The sequence below is a fragment of the Podarcis melisellensis genome (genome assembly GCF_964234715.1).
Source record: "Podarcis melisellensis genome assembly, chromosome: 2".
In the NCBI taxonomy this organism is placed as follows: Eukaryota; Metazoa; Chordata; class Lepidosauria; order Squamata; family Lacertidae; genus Podarcis; species Podarcis melisellensis.
The window spans coordinates 123196868-123214464 of NC_138529.1; the positions used below are offsets into that span (position 1 = coordinate 123196868).

A 17597-nucleotide genomic window follows, 5' to 3' on the forward strand; every position below is an offset into this window, starting at 1 on the left:
GTGCAGCAAACCCCTCCCATGATGATGCAGATTGGCAACCATCGAGAGCTTATTAGTTTCAATGTCACCCACTTATCGGACACACCCATCGTGTTAGGCATGAGTTGGCTGGAGAGGCACAGTCCCGCGGTTGCGTGGTACCAGAGGCAGATCAACTTTTGTTCATCGTATTGTGCTCAGCATTGCTTTCAGACCGATCAGGGAGGAGAAGCTGAGCAGCCATTGCATCTGGGTATGGTGCAAACAGTGCCTCACAAGTACCAGGAATTCTTGGAGGTTTTCTGTGAGAAGGAAGCTGACAAGTTGCCGCCTCATAGACCTTACGACTGCGCGATTGATTTAGTGCCAGGGGCGCAATTGCCTGCTGCCAAGCTGTACTCCATGTCGGAGGACGAAATGCAAGAGCTTCGGGAGTTCATAGACCATAACCTCAAGCGAGGTTTCATCCAGGAATCTAAAGCAGCGGGAGGCAGCCCTGTTTTCTTTGTGAAGAAGAAGGACACGCCCCAAAAAAGGCTTATAGTGGATTACAGGTTCATCAACAGCTTGACTAAGCCCAAAGCTTTCCCCATGCCCAAGATTGACGACCTTTTAGCGACCGTCAGGAGGGGCAAGATTTTCACCAAGCTGGACCTACGTGGAGCTTACAATCTCATCCGCATCCGGAAAGGAGATGAGTGGAAGACCGCCATGTTCACCCCTCTGGGCACATACGAATACAGAGTCATGCCTTTCGGCCTCCAAAATGGCAGCCACGTTTTTCAAGCATTAATGCACCACGTGCTAGCAGGTCTCCTCTACAAAAAGTGTGTCTGCTTTCTCGACGATATCCTGATTTTCTCGGAATCGCCGGAGGATCACGATAAGGACGTGAGGGAGGTCCTGCAGAGGCTGAAGGAACACAGGCTGTACGCCAAGTTGGAAAAGTGCCAGTTTGATGTCAGAGAGGTTGATTTCCTTGGCTACAAGTTGTCCGACGAGGGACTGGCCATGGACAGGGCTAAGGTTCAAGCGCTGTTGGACTGGAAAAGCCCTCGAAATCGGAAAGAGGTCCAGAGGTTCATCGGCTTTGCCAATTTTTACCGCAAGTTTATTAAAGGTTTTGCGAACGCGACGGCGGCGATCACTGACACCCTCAGTTCCAAGAAGAAGAAGTTCGTCTGGACCGAACAAGCGGAGCGGTCCTTCCGGACGCTTAAAGGTCTTTTCGCCTCCGAAGAGCAGCTGCTCCACGTGAATCCCGGCAGACCCATGCGGGTAGAGACCGATGCGTCAGATAGAGCGGTTGGGGCCGTTCTTTTGCAAGAGGATTCACAAGGCAACTGGCGACCGGGTGCGTTCTACTCCCGGAAGCTCAGCAAGGCGGAGCGCAATTATACCATATGGGACAGGGAGTTGTTGGCCATTCATGCAGCTTTCAAAGCGTGGCGACACTTCTTAATAGGAGCCAAGCACACGGTGCAGGTCCGCACGGATCACAAGAACTTAGAGTATTGGCGGACGGCTAAGTTGCAGACCCAGCGACACATGCGCTGGGCGGAGTTCTTTGCGGACTTCGACTTCAAAATAGAATACATCCCAGGAGACTCCAATGTTATTGCAGACGCGCTGTCCCGAAAGCCGCAATACTTGGAGGAAGCAGCTCCAATCGCAGCAAAGCACATTTTCGCACCGCAGGCGTGGACGTGCGCTACCATCGCAGTCGACCTGGACGCGGTGCGACGCGCGTTGCAAAGGGATCAGTTTGCACAGTCTAAGATGGAGGAGCTACGCGGAGGGTCGCGACACAACGATGAGTTTCAATTACAAGATGGACTTTTGACTCGTAAGGGTGCCCTTTACGTGCCCACCGACGATCTTCGAGCCAAGGTTCTGCAACAGTTGCATGACGCCCCTAGTGCAGGCCATTTCGGCAAAGAGAAGACGATGGAGTTGGTGGCTAGAGACTTTTGGTGGCCCCAGATGAGAGGAGAGGTGGCGGACTACGTCGCCAGGTGTGATATCTGCCAGAGGTCCAAACCAGTGCACCAGAAGCAGGCGGGATTGCTAGAACCGCTGGAGACACCGCAGCAACCATGGGAGAGGGTAGCGTTGGACTTTGTTACAGACCTGCCCAGCTCCAGAGGTAAGACGGCGGTGTTAGTGGTGGTGGACTTGTTCACCAAGATGGCGCACTTCATCCCTTGTGCCAAGGTGGCGACGGCAGAACAGACCGCAAAGCTCTTCATCGATCACGTCTTCAGAGTGCATGGACTTCCGCAGTCCGTCTTGTCCGACAGGGGGCGCCAGTTTGTTTCCACTTTCTGGCGAAAGCTTCTGGGCATCTTGCACGTCAAAATCAACCTGACATCGGCGAGGCATCCACAAACCAACGGTCAAGCGGAGAGGGTCAACGCGATCATGCAGCAGTACCTGCGGTGCTACGCCAACCAGCGACCTGCGGCGTGGGTGGACTATCTGCCGATGGCTGAATTCGCCTACAACAACACGAAACACGCTTCCACCGGGGTGACGCCTTTCTTCGCGAACAATGGCCGTCATCCCAGAACCTTCCCGAGATTTGCGGCACCAGGAGGGGGGGGGCCTCAAGATGCCGACCAGTTTGCAGCGGAGTTGCAAGAGGTGCACGAGGAGCTGCGGAGACATTTGGAGCTGGCAAAACAGGCGTATAAGGTGCAGGCCGATAAGCACAGGAGGGCGGGAGAGGACATCCAGGTTGGGGACTGGGTGTGGTTAGCAGCCCACGCGATGCCGGCCAGGTCATTGGCCAAGAAGAAGTTAGGACACAGGCAGCTAGGGCCATATCAAGTTGAGGCTAAGATCAATCCGGTGGCTTTTCGTCTAGCCCTTCCGGAAGGTTCCAGGGTGCACCCGGTCTTTCATAGGTCGGTGCTCACTCCCTACAAAACCCCACACAGGTTTCAAGAGTCAGGAGCACCCCCAGAGCCACGTAGGAGGGCGCCTGAGAGGGGGGAATCGCCAAGACCAGGACCTCTTAACGAGGTCACAGAGATACTGGACTCGAGATGGGGGGAGGAGGGAGTTGAATATTTTCTCGCCAGGGAGGGCACACCAGCCGCTGCTAATAGTTGGGTGCCAGGCTACGAGTTAGACGAACCCCTTTTGAAAGAAGAGTTCCATGCACTTTTCCCACATAGACCCATGCCAGCTGAGTACTTTGATGACTGGCTTTTCACACCCACATTGTCAGATAGCACGTTCAGGGGTTTCTCTTCCCCCGAGGAAAGAACACCAGAATCAAGCCCGCCCAGGGGATCGTGCTCGGGGGTGGACACGGAAACCCCTTATTGGTGGGAGGAGCAGCCAGAGGAGGAATGGCGTAAGAGGTGGCTGATAGGTCCTTGGCGGGCAGCACCGGAGGAAGTAGCGATGGAAGCAGAGACTGAGAAGCATTTGGGGGAAGAACCCGACTTCGAATACACTTACACAGAACTGCCAGCAGAGAACATTGACGTAGACGACCTGTATCCTGAGCCTACCCCCGAAGAGCCGCAGTTTCCACAACCGGTCCCCGGCGAGCGGGAGGGGGGAAGGGGGGGCTTCGAGGGGGGGATGGATGTCAGGGTTTCTGGGAGAGAGGAGGAGATGACAGAGGAGACGGAGAGCGAGTGGGAGGAGGGGCAGAAGGATGAGGAAGAAGATGATGGAATTCTGAGGGAATCCACGAGTCTGAGCAGCGAGTCAGAGGATTCTCAAAAGGGGGTTACCTTAATCAAGCAAAGGGGAGGAGAAGGGAGAAGCGGAGAGGAGCCCAGTGGAAGACAGAGGAAGCAAGAGACGTCTCAGCCGGAACGGAGTAAAGGGGGTGGAGTCGTCAGTCTCTCGGAGGGAGCAGGATTAGGAGAGAACAGAGAGAGGGGGTTGGAGCAGGGTGTTCAGCCGGAAAGGGTGGAGAGCAGAGCAGGGGGTGGTGTAGCGGTCGAAAGAAAGGTCAGCAGCAACGTACGCGCGCCAAGTTCAAACGTAGAGGCGCGCGGAAGTGGAGAGAGCTCAGGGGAGGAGCCCGGCCCTAAAGCCAGAAAGAGGGGGGAAGAGGCGGCAGAGGATTCAGCCTCAGGCGAGTCACGGAGAGAGGGAACCCAGGGGGGCAGGAAGACCCTGCGGAAAAGAAAGGAGAGGAAGAGGTGGTCTAGAGCCAGGCTATTAAGTTGGTGCGGAAGAGGGGAGGAGTCAGAGGGGACTTCAGCGGTCTAACGTGGCAGACGTACGGCCACAATGCTGAACTGTATGAGAAGCAGAAATCTTCAATAAACTTTTCCTGTAAATAAGCTGCAACGGAGTGAGGTCTCTTGTGAGCTGGGACCAGTCCTGGGTGGCCGTGACAAATACATACAGGGGAGAAACCCTATCAGTGCTTAGAATGTGGAAAGAGTTTCCGTCTGAGTAGTCATCTCACTTCCCATCAAAGAATTCATACAGGGGAGAAACCCTATCAGTGCCTGGAATGTGGAAAGAGCTTCAGTCAGAGGAACGGTCTCACTTACCATCAAAGAATTCATACAGGGGAGAAACCGTATCAGTGCTTGGAATGTGGAAAGAGCTTCAGTCGGAGCACCTCTCTCTCTTACCATCAAAGAATTCATACAGGGGAGAAACTCTATCAGTGCTTAGAATGTGGAAAGAGTTTCCATCTGAGTCGCTATCTCACTTCCCATCAAAGAATTCATACAGGGGGGAAACTGTATCCGTGCTTGGAATGTGGAAAAAACTTCACTCAGAGCATTCATCTCACTTACCATCAAAGAAATCATACAGGGGAGAAACCTTATCAGTGCTTAGAATGTGGAAAGAGCTTCAGTCACAAAGCCAGTCTTCCTTCCCATCAAAGAATTCATACAGGGGAGAAACCTTTTCAGTGCTTGCAGTGTGGGAAGACTTTCAGAAAGAGCTCAGATCTCACTTCTCATCAAAGAATTCATACAGGGGAGAAACCCTATCAGTGCTTGGAATGTGGAAAGAGCTTTAGTCAAAGTTCACATCTCACTTCCCATAAAAGAATTCATACAGGGGAGAAACCCTATCAGTGCTTGGAATGTGGAAAGAGTTTCTGTCTGAATGGTCAACTCACTTCCCATCAAAGAATTCATACAGGGGAGAAACCCTATCAGTGCTTGGAATGTGGAAAGACCTTCAGCCACAGTAGCCCTCTCTCTTATCATCAAAGAGTTCATACAGGAGAGAAACCCTATCAGTGCTTGGAATGTGGAAAGAGTTTCCGTCACAGTAAGACTTGTTGCGTTCACAAAGTAAAGGAAGGATTGAACTCTGATTAATAAAAATACACACAGCGGCTTGAACCAGCAAGACTCTGGGAAGGGTGCGTATAATCGTGTCTCTCTGTGCTTGTCCATCACACAGTCCCTGGCCCAGGCTGTTTTATTCACAAAAGAACTTTTTACAGAGCGTTCAAAAGAACCAATCAGATTTCTTCTGAGGATTTCCACAAACCCACGTGGGGAGAAAGTTAACCTATAAACACTAGTTATCCATGCACACTTTTGGGGTAAATAAGTTAACTACAAAGGGGTGCATCTGGCAACCCCAGAGGTGAGAAATAAACATGATAAGAAGGATGGCCAGAAAGACCAGATCACTATCCCCTTCATGTGAGATCTGTTTCCTGGCTCCAAGATTAACATCTTAAGATAAATATATAAGAAAACTGCATCAAAGAAACTTGCCCACTATTTATGGTACAGGATGCCTGCCTGGCGAAGCAACTGCTGTGTACGTGACATGTGAAATGGGCAGTAGAGGAAATGGCCAGAGATGCAGAGGTGTAGATTGATCAAGAATCATGTCAAAATAGTTTAAACCCAGTCAACGCAATGCTTTCATTGCTGACACAGTTGGCTTACTCTATATTGATTATAATTCCTCATAGCAATCCCACCTGATCACTACATCTCTGGATATTTGCACTCTGACAAGACTCTCATTTCCCATCAAATAATTCATACAGGGGAGACACCCTATCAGTGCTTGGAATGTGGAAAGTGCTTCCGTCACAGCTGCAATCTCTCTTCCCACCAAAGAACTCACCATGAGGAGAAACCATAGCAATTGCTGTGTTATGATTGTATTTCAGCAGACTTTAATTTGTATCGCAACAGTGTTCTTGTGCTTCTTCAACCCAGCAGAGAAGTCAGCCTTGCCTCTCAAATCCATGGAGTGCAAACCTGGTGTCCCATATTATTCATACTATGTATCCAGATCTGCAAGGTGGAATCAATGGCCAAGGTGTTGAATTCAGACTATTCTCTGTGGGAAGGTTAGTTCTAAGAATCTCTTACTACTTTTCTCCTTTGATCCCTCAAAGTCCTTAGCGCATGCCAGGAGCAAAGAATTGCATCCATGAGGGTGAAGGAGTTCTCTGTGTATTACATGTTTTGAACAGGAGTAAGCAGTTTGTTTGCTTCAGCCAAATCCATTTCTCATCTGCACGCATATGATACATGGAAGGAAACAGCTCTATTTAGCCAGACCATTTAGAGGACACCCCCTACAAGCGTCTTTCGATGCTAGTTTTTCTTTTGTTTGTTTGTAATGTTGGCTTTTAACTAGTTTTTAACTTCTTGTGATGCTATTGTTCAGTTTTATGTTTTTGCCTTCTCCCAGGTCCTGCGCCATTGAATAAAACACACAATCCCGTAATGTTTAAAATGAATTAATAGATATGAACAATTGTTTATGTTTCAAAGTGAAAAATTTCAAGCCTATAGCACAGTCGTCAAAACAACCACATGAAATAAAAATAAAACATTTCAGAAGTTCTTGAAATGATGGATCATTGGTCCAAAGACGGGCCATGACACTGGGCTTTGCTGCTGCAAAAGATGAGTCTGGCAGATCACGGTTCTGTTGGTGATTCATTCCCTATGCCTGCAGTCATGGGATTGTTGTCTATCACATGATGGTGTGTTTTCATTCCACAGTGTGGGAAGTGGCGGAGACAGGATGTTTTGGTATTACTGTGTTCTGTGAAGTAGGGCTATTGTCCTTTGTTCTTTCTCTTTTTGCTGTCTGATAGAAAGAGGAAGGAGCTACTGCAGAATGCCCTGAGTGTATTATATGTAAATAAATGCAGATTAGCAAGAATGCTGTGCTTCTGAGTTTGTTACGCATCCCTGAGTGTGCTGATGTCTCCAAGGCATCAGTTGCTGTGATGTTCGGGTTGGAGAAAGCTTTTGAAGCTCCCGATCAACCATTAGGGAGAGAACATGCCAGTCAGGCATGCCTACACAAGCGTAGGACGATCCTAACAGGTTCCTGTGCCTGGACTGGGACACCCAGCTTCTAAACTGGACTTAAGCAACCATTGCAGGAATCATCTCAAAAGGTTAAAGGGAGCCTCTTCAGTCACCCACAACCCATGGGGAAAACCCCCAAAACCAAAACCTGTTTTGGTTATGAGGTGGGACCAGCCTGCGCCCATAGCACTTGGCCCCTTTGTGGCAGAGTAACATGCAACTTCCAAGCGCGCAGGAGTCCCAGGTCTGGTCCAGAGAATGGAAGGAAATTACAGGAAACATCCAAGTACAGACAGAATTCTTTTACTCCTGGTCTCAGGCCTGCTGGCTTGGCCCTGGGACCAGGTGCCTGGGGCTGTGCATCTGACATCAGCATGCAGTGACATCGGGCACTCATGCCCCCACTGGGCCATGCATGGCCCTGGTGCAAAAGTTGTGGGTGCCCAGCCCCTCCATTGGGGGGATGTAGGGGCTGCCAGGGCCCTGGAGAGCCTGTGCCTATGGTCTGTCTTCAGCGTAATGGTTACAAATCATACATAAATTAAGCATCTTTGCTTCAATACTGGTGATCTTTGCTTCTTCCAGTACACTGATTTTAGCTCACCTGTCTTCCCAAGTGATGCGTAAGATTTTTTGGAGACACGGTTGGAATCTTTTGAGGAGTTGGAGATGGTGTTTATAAGTGGTCGACATTTTCCAATGTTACACCACTGAGTTGGATTTGCTGCCCTGCCCCCACACAACACATCCTGTACCAGATGAAGCAGGATTGCCACTTCTTGCAACAGCATGCAGCGAGTTCACTACCTGTACAGGTACTTCTTTGACTGGCAGGAGCTCTTCCATTTCGCCATCGACCAAGGGAAGTATATGCCCATGTTCCCAGAGGAGGAGCCCCACATCCAAAAGTGGCACAAGGACTACCTGCAGGGCTCCAAGCCCATGGTGGATGGCTTCTGCTGGGGCCACTACAGGATCCTTGGGCCCTTCTTCCACCAGGTTTCTCTCTCCCACACAGACAGACACAAGTCCAACGCCTGAGGCGGAGGAGCCTCTTCATTTCTCCTCAGTGGCAGCGGAGGAGAGAGAGAAGGAAGAGGCTGGCACTATAAGTGACCATTTTGGAATCCATTTGAATAAATGAATTTAAATACTGGATGGAATGCAGGCAAAGCAGTGGTGAAAGGGTCTTTTTTAATAAAGCAAAATGCCTTCCTAAAGAAGCAGATAGAAGCTCCAAAAGCAAGAGATATAAAGAGAAATTACGCAGAATGAAAAGAAATCCCCCGATAAACGAGGGAACCCAGGAAAAGTGCCGCCTGGTCTGCCAGGAATCGGCCTCCTTGGCGCCCAAAACTGAGGGGAGGGTCAGGTTTCGAAAGGCGGGAAGTTGGGAAAAGGCGGGAAAAGCCGTTTCCCTCAGAGCAGCCGCCGCCGCCTTCCCGGCGGAGGGGCGGGGCCAGGGCTGTTTCGTCATGGGTCCTTGCCCCGCCCTCCCTCCGCCTCCCCCACGCCCCGCTTCCTTCTCTAAGGCGTCCGCCAAGGGTTAACAGAAGCCGAGCTGCAATCCTAGAGAGGCCAGCAAGTGGGGGCGGGGGTACCAGGTCCTCCAGAGCGGAAGCCCCTCCTCCTTCGTCCTCTGCCAAGGCTGCCTCGGTGGCCCCTCCTGAGATCCAGTGAGTCTCCTCTCTCTTCCCCCTTGGGGCGCCTGGGGGAGAAGGGGGGTCCCAGGACTGCAGGGGGAGGATAGTCAAGGGGGGGAAGACCCCCAAGGCAGGGAGCATCCTCCCCCCTTCCTCTCTGTTCAAGCTGCTGCTCCTCTCTCTGCCTGCCAAGGGGGTCCCACCCTCCCCAGAAGAAAGCCCCTCTCTGTGGGCCCCAGCTCTCCGTAAAAGGAGGAACTGGGTGCCTTCCGTTCGGCAAGGGTTAAAAGGAACTAAGCTGGATTCCCAGAGAAGGGAGGACAGGTGTCTGGGGTTGTGCATGCTGCGGGGCATGTGCGTCTGACATCAGCGGGCAGTGACATCGGGCACTCATGCCCCCACTGGCCCATGCATGGCCCTGGCACAAAAGTTGTGGGTGCCCAGCCCCTCCATTGGGGGGATGTAGGGGCTGCAGGGCCCTGGAGAGCCAGTGCCTATGGTCTGTCTTCAGTGTAATGGTTACAAATCATACATAAATTAAGCATCTATCGGAGCCCTGATAGAGATTCAGCTTAATAACAGTTTGAGAGTAGAGTTCTGACTTGGCTACAATATCATCAACTATATGAAATGTTTAAAACAGACAGGAAAACATTTTTTTGGACCAAAGCTCACCATTTGTAAAAGACCTTTTACAAAAGAAAGAAAAATATTATCTATAATGTACAAACTGTTGTTAGATTGGGAAACAAAAGATGAGCTTGTTAAAGCTTCTATGACACACTGGCAATAGAGAAAGGATATAAATGATAATTAATAATAATAATAATAATTGTGGTGTTTGCCTCCAAGTGGGTCATAAGGAAAGGGTTAAATGAGTGTGATGTGATTGGCCAGAGAGAGGAGGAGTGAGAGTGGAGCTGTGTGGAAGTCAGTTGAGAGTTGGGAGTTGAAGAGGGAAGAGGGAGGTTAAGTCTGTGGGTTGGTCGAGTTGTGTTGTGAGTGAGTGAGAGGAATTGTTAGGTGGAGTCTGATAGATAGTTGGAATAATCAGTTTGAAGTTGTTAGAAACGCGTAAGACAGTTAAGGAACACAGATTAAGAAACTGCCAAGAAAAATTAATTGTAACCATAAGTTTGTTCATGCCTATAAATAAACTTGATTATTTGTTAATGTTGTCAGCTGTCTGGACTCTGTGTGTACCCGTGAGAAATGGGTTGGTGGCAGCGAATAAAGCAATCACAGTGGTGGCACAGGGTCAATAGACCGTCAAACGTCCGGGGCATAGCTGTCAAGTGTCCCTTATTTGAAGGGACAGTCCCTTATTCCATCGCCATGTCCCACTGCTGTCCCTTATTGATGGATGTCCCTTAAATGATGCCCCTTAAATTTCAAAGGAAGCAGCTCCTCTCCCTCCCTCCCTGCTGGCCAGGGAGGAGGGAGGCTCCAACTGTGTTGCTTGGCTGTGTTGCTCACCCAATAAGAAGTCTAAGAACTTCTGGGGGGTGGAGCTTGCATGCTTTGTGTGTGGCTAGTTAATGCAAGCTGAGGGGTTTTTTGAATGCTGGACGCCATTTTGTTGCACCCGCTGCTGCAAACTTTGCAGTGCAAAGCCAGGCCGGGGAGCCATTTTAAGTTGAGGCTGCATAGGCCTTGTGGTGCATGTAATTCAGATTATATTCAGTTGAACCTCTGGTTACAAAGTTGGTTGGACAGGGTTCTCGAAGCTACCAGCATGAGTTTGACCAGACTGCAGGAGGACAGAAGGTCCCTTATTTTGGCTACTGGTCCCTTATTTTCAAGGCTGCTGGTCCCTTATTTTCAAATCTGTAAGTTGACAGCTATGGTCCGGGGACCCTGTGTGATCGCCACAATAATAATAATCTGAGCCTCTGGGAAAATCTGTGGAAGAGCGATTTGAAATATACAGCATGTAATTCTTTGAAGAACTACCTGAAAATGATTTCCTGATGGTATTTAACACTGAGCAGACTTGCTAAAATAAGTGCTGGAGATGTAATGAAGTTGAGGGTACATTTTATCATATGTGATGGACTTGTAAAAGGGTAAGAGAGTATTGGGAAATGATATACAGCAGTGCCTTGGTTGTTGAACATTTCGGTTTTTGAATGCCAAAAACCAGGAAGTAAATGCTTCCATTTGCAAACACACCTTGTTGTTGTTTAGTCGTTTAGTCATGTCCGACTCTTCGTGACCCCATGGACCAGAGCACGCCAGGCACTCCTGTCTTAGAAATCGAACAACTTCCGAGGCATTTTTCAATTTTCTCAATACAATTTGGCAACTGCCCATTGCGCCCCGGTTGTCGAACGTTTCAGAACTGCCAGAACGGATAACATTTGACAGCCAATGTACCACTGTATCATGAATTGGGGAAAAAAATGTTTAAAAGTACATTTCCAAAAAAACCACCCCAGTGTTATTTTTGTTGGAGATAATTCAGAGGGAAATTCCCAGGTGTCAAAAAAGGCTATTCATGTACGCCACTACTGGGGCCTGTGTCTTGTGAGCCCAAAGAAGGAAAATGAGGTTCCAACCAAAGAAGAATGGAAACTTAAACTGATGAAATATGTGCAGCTTGCAGACTTAATTTATAGAATGAGAGCAAGGATGCACGTTTAAAGAAGCCTGGAAAACGTTTACTGAATATATGGTGTCAGGGGAGTGTCATCGGAACAGGGAAGGGAGGCAGAGAGACCGTTGGGATACAGGGAGCCCCCAAAGATCTTGCGAAGCAGTTCCTCTTCCTGTGGTGGGGAAAACCAAGCCTCCAGTGGGGAAGAGGGATGGGGGGGGGATGCTGCTGGGAGCCCCAGCACCGCACCTTGCCAGGAGGAAAACACGCATCTTCAGTTGCCCACCTTGCGCAGAGGGGTAAAACGCAAGGAAGGAAACGGCTGGGGGTGACGAAGTTCTTATGTTGGGGTAAAAACTAGAAAGAGCCACTCCCAGATAACTGCTAGCGATTGAGGCAGACATGAACTTTGGGGTTCTGCACTGTAAAGTTTTGCACCAAAATAAAACCCGTAAGACAGGTCAGAGTCCTGCGTGGTTACTTACGAGCAACCACCACTGCCACCTGACAATGGGTAAAAATTGTGTTCATTTAAAAACGCTGGTACCATTAAGATAAATTCAACAGTGTAAATAAGTTTTGATGGATGCAATAATGGAATACTGAATGGTTTAGTTCATGTAAAATATGTAGGGATATATGGTATGTAAAATAAACCACCGAAAGAGAAGGGAGGGCATTGATTTAAGGTTGTTTAAATGTCGTTTAGAAAATTTAATAAAAATTATATATACTGGTGTAAAAGGTAAAGGGACCCCTGACCATTAGGTCCAGTCGTGGCTGACTCTGGGGTTGCGGCGCTCGTCTCGCTTTATTGGCTGAGGGAGCCGGCATACAGCTTCCAGGTCATGTGGCCAGCATGACTAAGCTGCTTCTGGTGAACCAGAGCAGCGCACGGAAACGCAATTTACCTTCCCGCTGGAGTGGTACCTATTTATCTACTTGCACTTTGACGTGATTTTGAACTGCTAGGTTGGCAGGAGCAGGGACCGAGCAACGGGAGCTCACCCCCTCACAGGGATTCGAACCGCCGACCTTCCGATCCGCAAGTCCTAGGCTCTGTGGTTTAACCCACAGTGCCAGCAAAAGGGCAAACCATTTTAGTTTCTAGCCTTGACCCTGTTTTCCTAGAGGGGGGGAAAGAAGCAAGCACCAAACTTACCCTCAGCTGGGAGTCAGACCCACCCCATGCATTTTGGAGCACACAGCCTCTCTCCAAAGAACCTTGGGAACTATACTTTGTTGAGGTGCTGGGAACTGCAACACTGGGAAGGGGTAAACCATTCCCAGGATTCCTTGGGCACAGTCAAGTGCTTTAAATTGGGTGCACGTGACCTTATAAATCTTTATCCTTCCGTCTCCTGGGTAAAAATTCCCCAAGCTATTTAGACTTTCCTTGTAAGGGATTCTCCCAGTCCCTGGCAGTGCTGCTTTTAATCAGGTGTTTTTTAATTATTTTATTTACTGGAACATTTCCCCCCCAAAAGAGGGATCCCTCCCAACGTACATTCTGCCCTTGCCCCCGAGCATTGATGCTGTGGGCCTCTGAGCCCCCTGGGCTGGGGCAAGACCCCCCTCCCTCCTTTGCCAGGAAATGTGCAGAGATGGGAAACCCACTGTCCAGGCCCCCCAGCCACCCACCAGAGACAAAGGAGGAGACAAGAGCATTGAGAAAACCCTTTTTTATTATTATCTGCACGGGGAAAGATTTACTTCTTCTTTGAGACGCCCACGGTTCTGCCACGACGGCCGGTGGTCTTGGTGTGCTGGCCACGGACACGTAGGCTGGGGTGGGGAGAGAAGAAAAGTGTGGCGTATCAGCAAGGTGGGGGGAGGAGAGAGAAGACAGGCATGCCCCCCCAGCTCAGCCCTCATGACCCAATTTCTCAACCTACTAATGAGTACAGTGAGGGGCCTGCCAGATATCAACCGGCAGGGAATTTGCTACTCAGGAAGCTTTCTTATCCTCTGTGTCACCCCTCTGCCCCCCAACACCTGCCCGCTGCTGCTTGAACCCGCACGGACACCCTCTTCTTATTCCCCTCCCTCTTGGCTACTCACCCCCAGAAGTGGCGCAGGCCCCGATGCGCCCGGATCTTCTTCAGCCGCTCCAGGTCCTCGCGAAGCTTGTTGTCCAGCCCGTTGGCCAAGACCTGTTGGTGCAGAGGAAAGGGGTTGGCCATGGGGCAGTTCCCTTCTCAGAACAGAGGCCCTGCATCCATGGGGCAGAGGACACACAGCCGCCACCCGCCAGGCAGATGTCCACCTAGCATGCCTTTTGGGCTCGCATGGAAGAAGAAGAATTTGGATTTGATATCCCACTTTATCACTACCTTAGGGAGTCTCAAAGCGGCTAACATTCTCCTTTCCCTTCCTCCCCCACAACAAACACTCTGTGAGGTGAATGGGGCTGAGAGACTTCAAAGAAGTGTGACTAGCCCAAGGTCACATAGCAGCTGCCTGTGGAGGAGCCGAGACGCGATCCTGGTTCACCAGATTACGAGTCTACTGCTCTTAACCACTACACCACACTGGCTCTCAGTGTAGGAAGAGGTCTGGGCAACCGCGCCTGGTCCTAGCCCCTGCTGAACTCAAGAGAGACAATTTCATGCCCACTTCTCAAGTCCATTTTGCAGATTTTACAAACCATAAGGACCTAGGAAGAGCCCTGAGGTTGAACCAGGCCAGAAGGGACCCTTCTGGACTCTCAGCAGCTAACTAGATCCCTGTTAAGGGAATCTCGCAAGCAGGATCCAAGCTGAAGAGTAGCTCCTGAGATTCCTAGCAGATAGTATACAGGAAGATCATTGCCTCTGAGCAGGGAGGAAGTACGGAAACAGCCTTCACTACAAATCTGTCCAGTCTTCTGGTAGCGAAAGCTATCAACGTTTGTGGGTCAAACTCTTTGTCTGAACAGGCTCTCCTCCCATCTCAGCTTTTCAAGTCCAACCGTCGCCACTGTCCCAAGGATTTCTCTTTGGCAAGGTTTCAAATTGACGGCCCACCAGCTGCTCCTCAGAGGACGCAGGCATTGCGCTTGCTGCTCTCCTCCTGGCTCTCACCTGGCTGTACTTCCCGTCCTTGACGTCCTTCTGCCTGTTCAGGAACCAGTCGGGGATCTTGTACTGACGAGGGTTCTGCATTATGGTGATGACACGCTCCACCTGCGAGGGAGATGGCCAAGAGCGTCACAGATACGTTCTGTGTTGCGTTTGAATCAATCCTAAACATCAGACTGATTGTATAATAACTACAACAGGCAAACACCCCAGTAAATAATAATGATCATATTGTGTTAAGTAAACCAAGGATCAAGGTAAATATATATTTAAAATCCTGTTTTATATTTCAGGAAACAGGAGTACCAAAAAGAGAGAAGACACCAAGATGTATCCCAACAACAATGAAGTATAATAATAATAATAATAATAATAATTTATTTATTTATGCTCCGCCCATCTGGCTGGGTTTCCCCAGATGGACTCATTCAGGAAAGCAGGGGAGCATTAGAGGAGGCTGTTGGATTTAGCCCAGCATCCTTCAGTGGCCACCCGTTGCACCTGAACCACCACAGAAGCCATGCCAGTCAGGACAACCAGCTGAACAAGGTGTGCAGCAGAGGGTGCCCCCACGCACAGCTCACCCTCTAGGCTTTCTGCAAGGACACCCAAGACCCACTGAAGATAGGGCACACACACACACTCACCTCATCTTCGGTGAGCTCTCCAGCCCTCTTGGTTAGGTCGATGTCCGCCTTCCTCAGCACCACGTGGGCATAACGCCTGCCCACCCCCTGCAAGCAAGGAGAGGGGAGGATCAGGGGAGTAGGACCAAAGTGGCACTCAGAAAAAAGGCCACATGAAGGGATGCGACAGAGAGCACGGAAGTAGTTAACCGAATCTGCTTACTCAAGACCGTGCTAGGAACGACCGTGCAAAGAAATATTTTGCAGAAGCAAAGAGTACATTTGTGCAGGAAAAGCTCGGCCTTGAGCTAGTTTGATAAGAGGGAGAAAGGAGGCCCTCTGCTTTTGCCGAATCACAAACCCAGCCCCGGTCACAGAGGCCTGCCTTTCCCCTGAGAATGCGACTTGGTTCCTACACAGGGGTTAAGTAAAGGCGAAGGGACACCATGTCATTTACTGACCGCTGCAGGTCCCCCAATGGCCGCCACCACCTCAAACATCACAACCGCTTTGAGGGTGGCATTCCAGGGGGTGGGCTGGACTAGATGACCCATGGGGTCCCTTCCCACTCTATAATTCCATGATTAACTGAAGGAAACGGACCTTGATGGCGGTGATGGCAAAGGCGATCTTCCGCCGCCCGTCGATGTTGGTGTTGAGGACTCGCAGGATGTGCTGGAACTTCTCAGGGATGACGAGCGACTTGGGGAGGAGAGAAGCAAAGATTTACTGAGGCTCTGGAAAGGGCAACAAATCCTGACAGCTCTGCAAAAGAAACAAGTCTCCCCATTGCCACTGGAAGCTTGGAGGGCTCAGAGATGGGGGCCCAGACCCCTAAGAATGACTTAAGACCAGGCTTCCCACGCCCTGAGTGTGTGTAGAAAGTGAAGTCAGGGAAATAGATGTTTGCAGGTGTAAATGATTTCAGGCCTCCATTTCACAGATGGAGAAACTGAGGCTGAGATGAGCCACAAGCTGCCCATTTCCAGCCTCAGAATCCAGAATCCCACTTCTCCCAGTGGACCGAAAGGGAAACCTAGAAGTAATAATAATAATGTCTTCTGCAGTTCCCAGAAACAACATCGCTGCCTCTGACCGCAGAGACAGAATGTACTTGTTCAAACTGCCCTGAGACCTGTGGGTCTAGGGTGGTATATAAATTTATTGTAATTATAATAACAGCAGCTGCCACAGGGATTTCCACCGTTTCAGCCTCACCACCGCCTGTGAGCAAGGCTAGGCTGACAGTTGCTGGAGTCACCCAACCAGATGGGCAGGATATAAACAATAAAAGTACTATTGTTGTTATTACTAGAGTGTGAGCTTGCAACCAGTCAGCTCCAGAGCCCCAAGAGGGCTTGACCCCAGATGAAGCCCCTGCCCACAAATGTCCCCCATCTCCCTCTCTGCAAAGTCAAGACGAAGCACGGCGGATCCTGCCTCCCTTGCAGGGCTGTCGCCAAAAGCATCTGGAGCGACTTGAGGACTAGGAACCTGCCAAGCCCGTTTGCCCTCAGACTTGGTCTGACCCTTATGTTTCCCTCCCCTTATGGTCTTGATTTATCGGCTACTTTAAAATGAAGCTGCATTTTAATCTGTATTTTAAATTGGGTTTTTTTTCTCCCCTTCTCTTTTTCCCCCCTTATGTTTTTACTGTGATTTTATTGGTGTTAGCTGCCCTGAGCCCGGCTCTGGCTGGGGTATAAATAAATTATTATTATTATGAGCGAAGGGAGCTGAAGTGAACTGTGCGATTGAGGCTCCTCGAGGGGCACTGCCTGCCAAGATCAAGGAGGCTGCCCCCCAAAGAACTCGGCCAGGCCCACTCTCAGGCTCAGCGGCCCATTCGCCCCCATTTCCCAATTGGAGGGGGGGGTGATCACACGACTGGCCTACCTAGCAGGCTCGTTGTGAGGCTCGCGGCAGTTATGAGCAGCTTCACCGGAGCTCCCAGCTGCGGCCACGCAGGCAGGAGTTCACCAGGTGCAGCGCTTCGCCCGCTTGGGAGAGAACCTGAGGAACTCCCTCCTTCGCCCACCGGGAAGACCCCCCGCGCCCTTAATAGCTCCCCGAAACCAGAGCTCATGCGGCACCCTCCCCGATGAACACCACAGTCCCGCTCCCGGCGCTCCCCCCGCGGCAGATGGCGGCGGATTCCCGGTTCCCCCCTCGGACCCACCATGGCTGGAGCGCCTGTTTCTCTCTCCTGCTGTGGCCGGAAAAGGAAGTAGAGCCGGCGCGACGGCCTGCATATAAGACCCTCCCACCGAAGCGAAAACAACTTCCGGCGAAGGTGGGGCCTAAGGACAGACCCACTTCCGGAACCATAGAGATAGAACAGTAGAGCTGTCATAGGGAAGCCCTTTGCTCAGCGACGTGGACCGGGCTGTCCCGCTTGGATA

General features: G+C 50.4%; 2 protein-coding genes across 2 annotated transcripts in view; one reads left to right on the forward strand and one right to left on the reverse strand.

The window, feature by feature from the left end:
* Nucleotides 1-7119, forward strand: part of LOC309364565 (uncharacterized protein) — a gene marked incomplete at its 3' end in the record, with an annotated part of 55436 nt that extends 48317 nt beyond the window's left edge. The window contains exon 7 of the transcript XR_014165853.1: nucleotides 6341-7119. The remainder of the gene's footprint in view (nucleotides 1-6340) is intronic.
* A 6058-nt stretch (nucleotides 7120-13177) lies between these two features.
* Nucleotides 13178-17538, reverse strand: RPS18 (ribosomal protein S18). Its single transcript, XM_081903373.1, is given in 7 exon segments — nucleotides 13178-13295; nucleotides 13572-13663; nucleotides 14573-14674; nucleotides 15217-15303; nucleotides 15799-15897; nucleotides 17375-17496; nucleotides 17499-17538. Coding segments are annotated over 7 exon segments (603 nt in total). The 5' UTR covers nucleotides 17524-17538; the 3' UTR covers nucleotides 13178-13219.
* Between the last annotated feature and the right edge of the window lie 59 nt (nucleotides 17539-17597).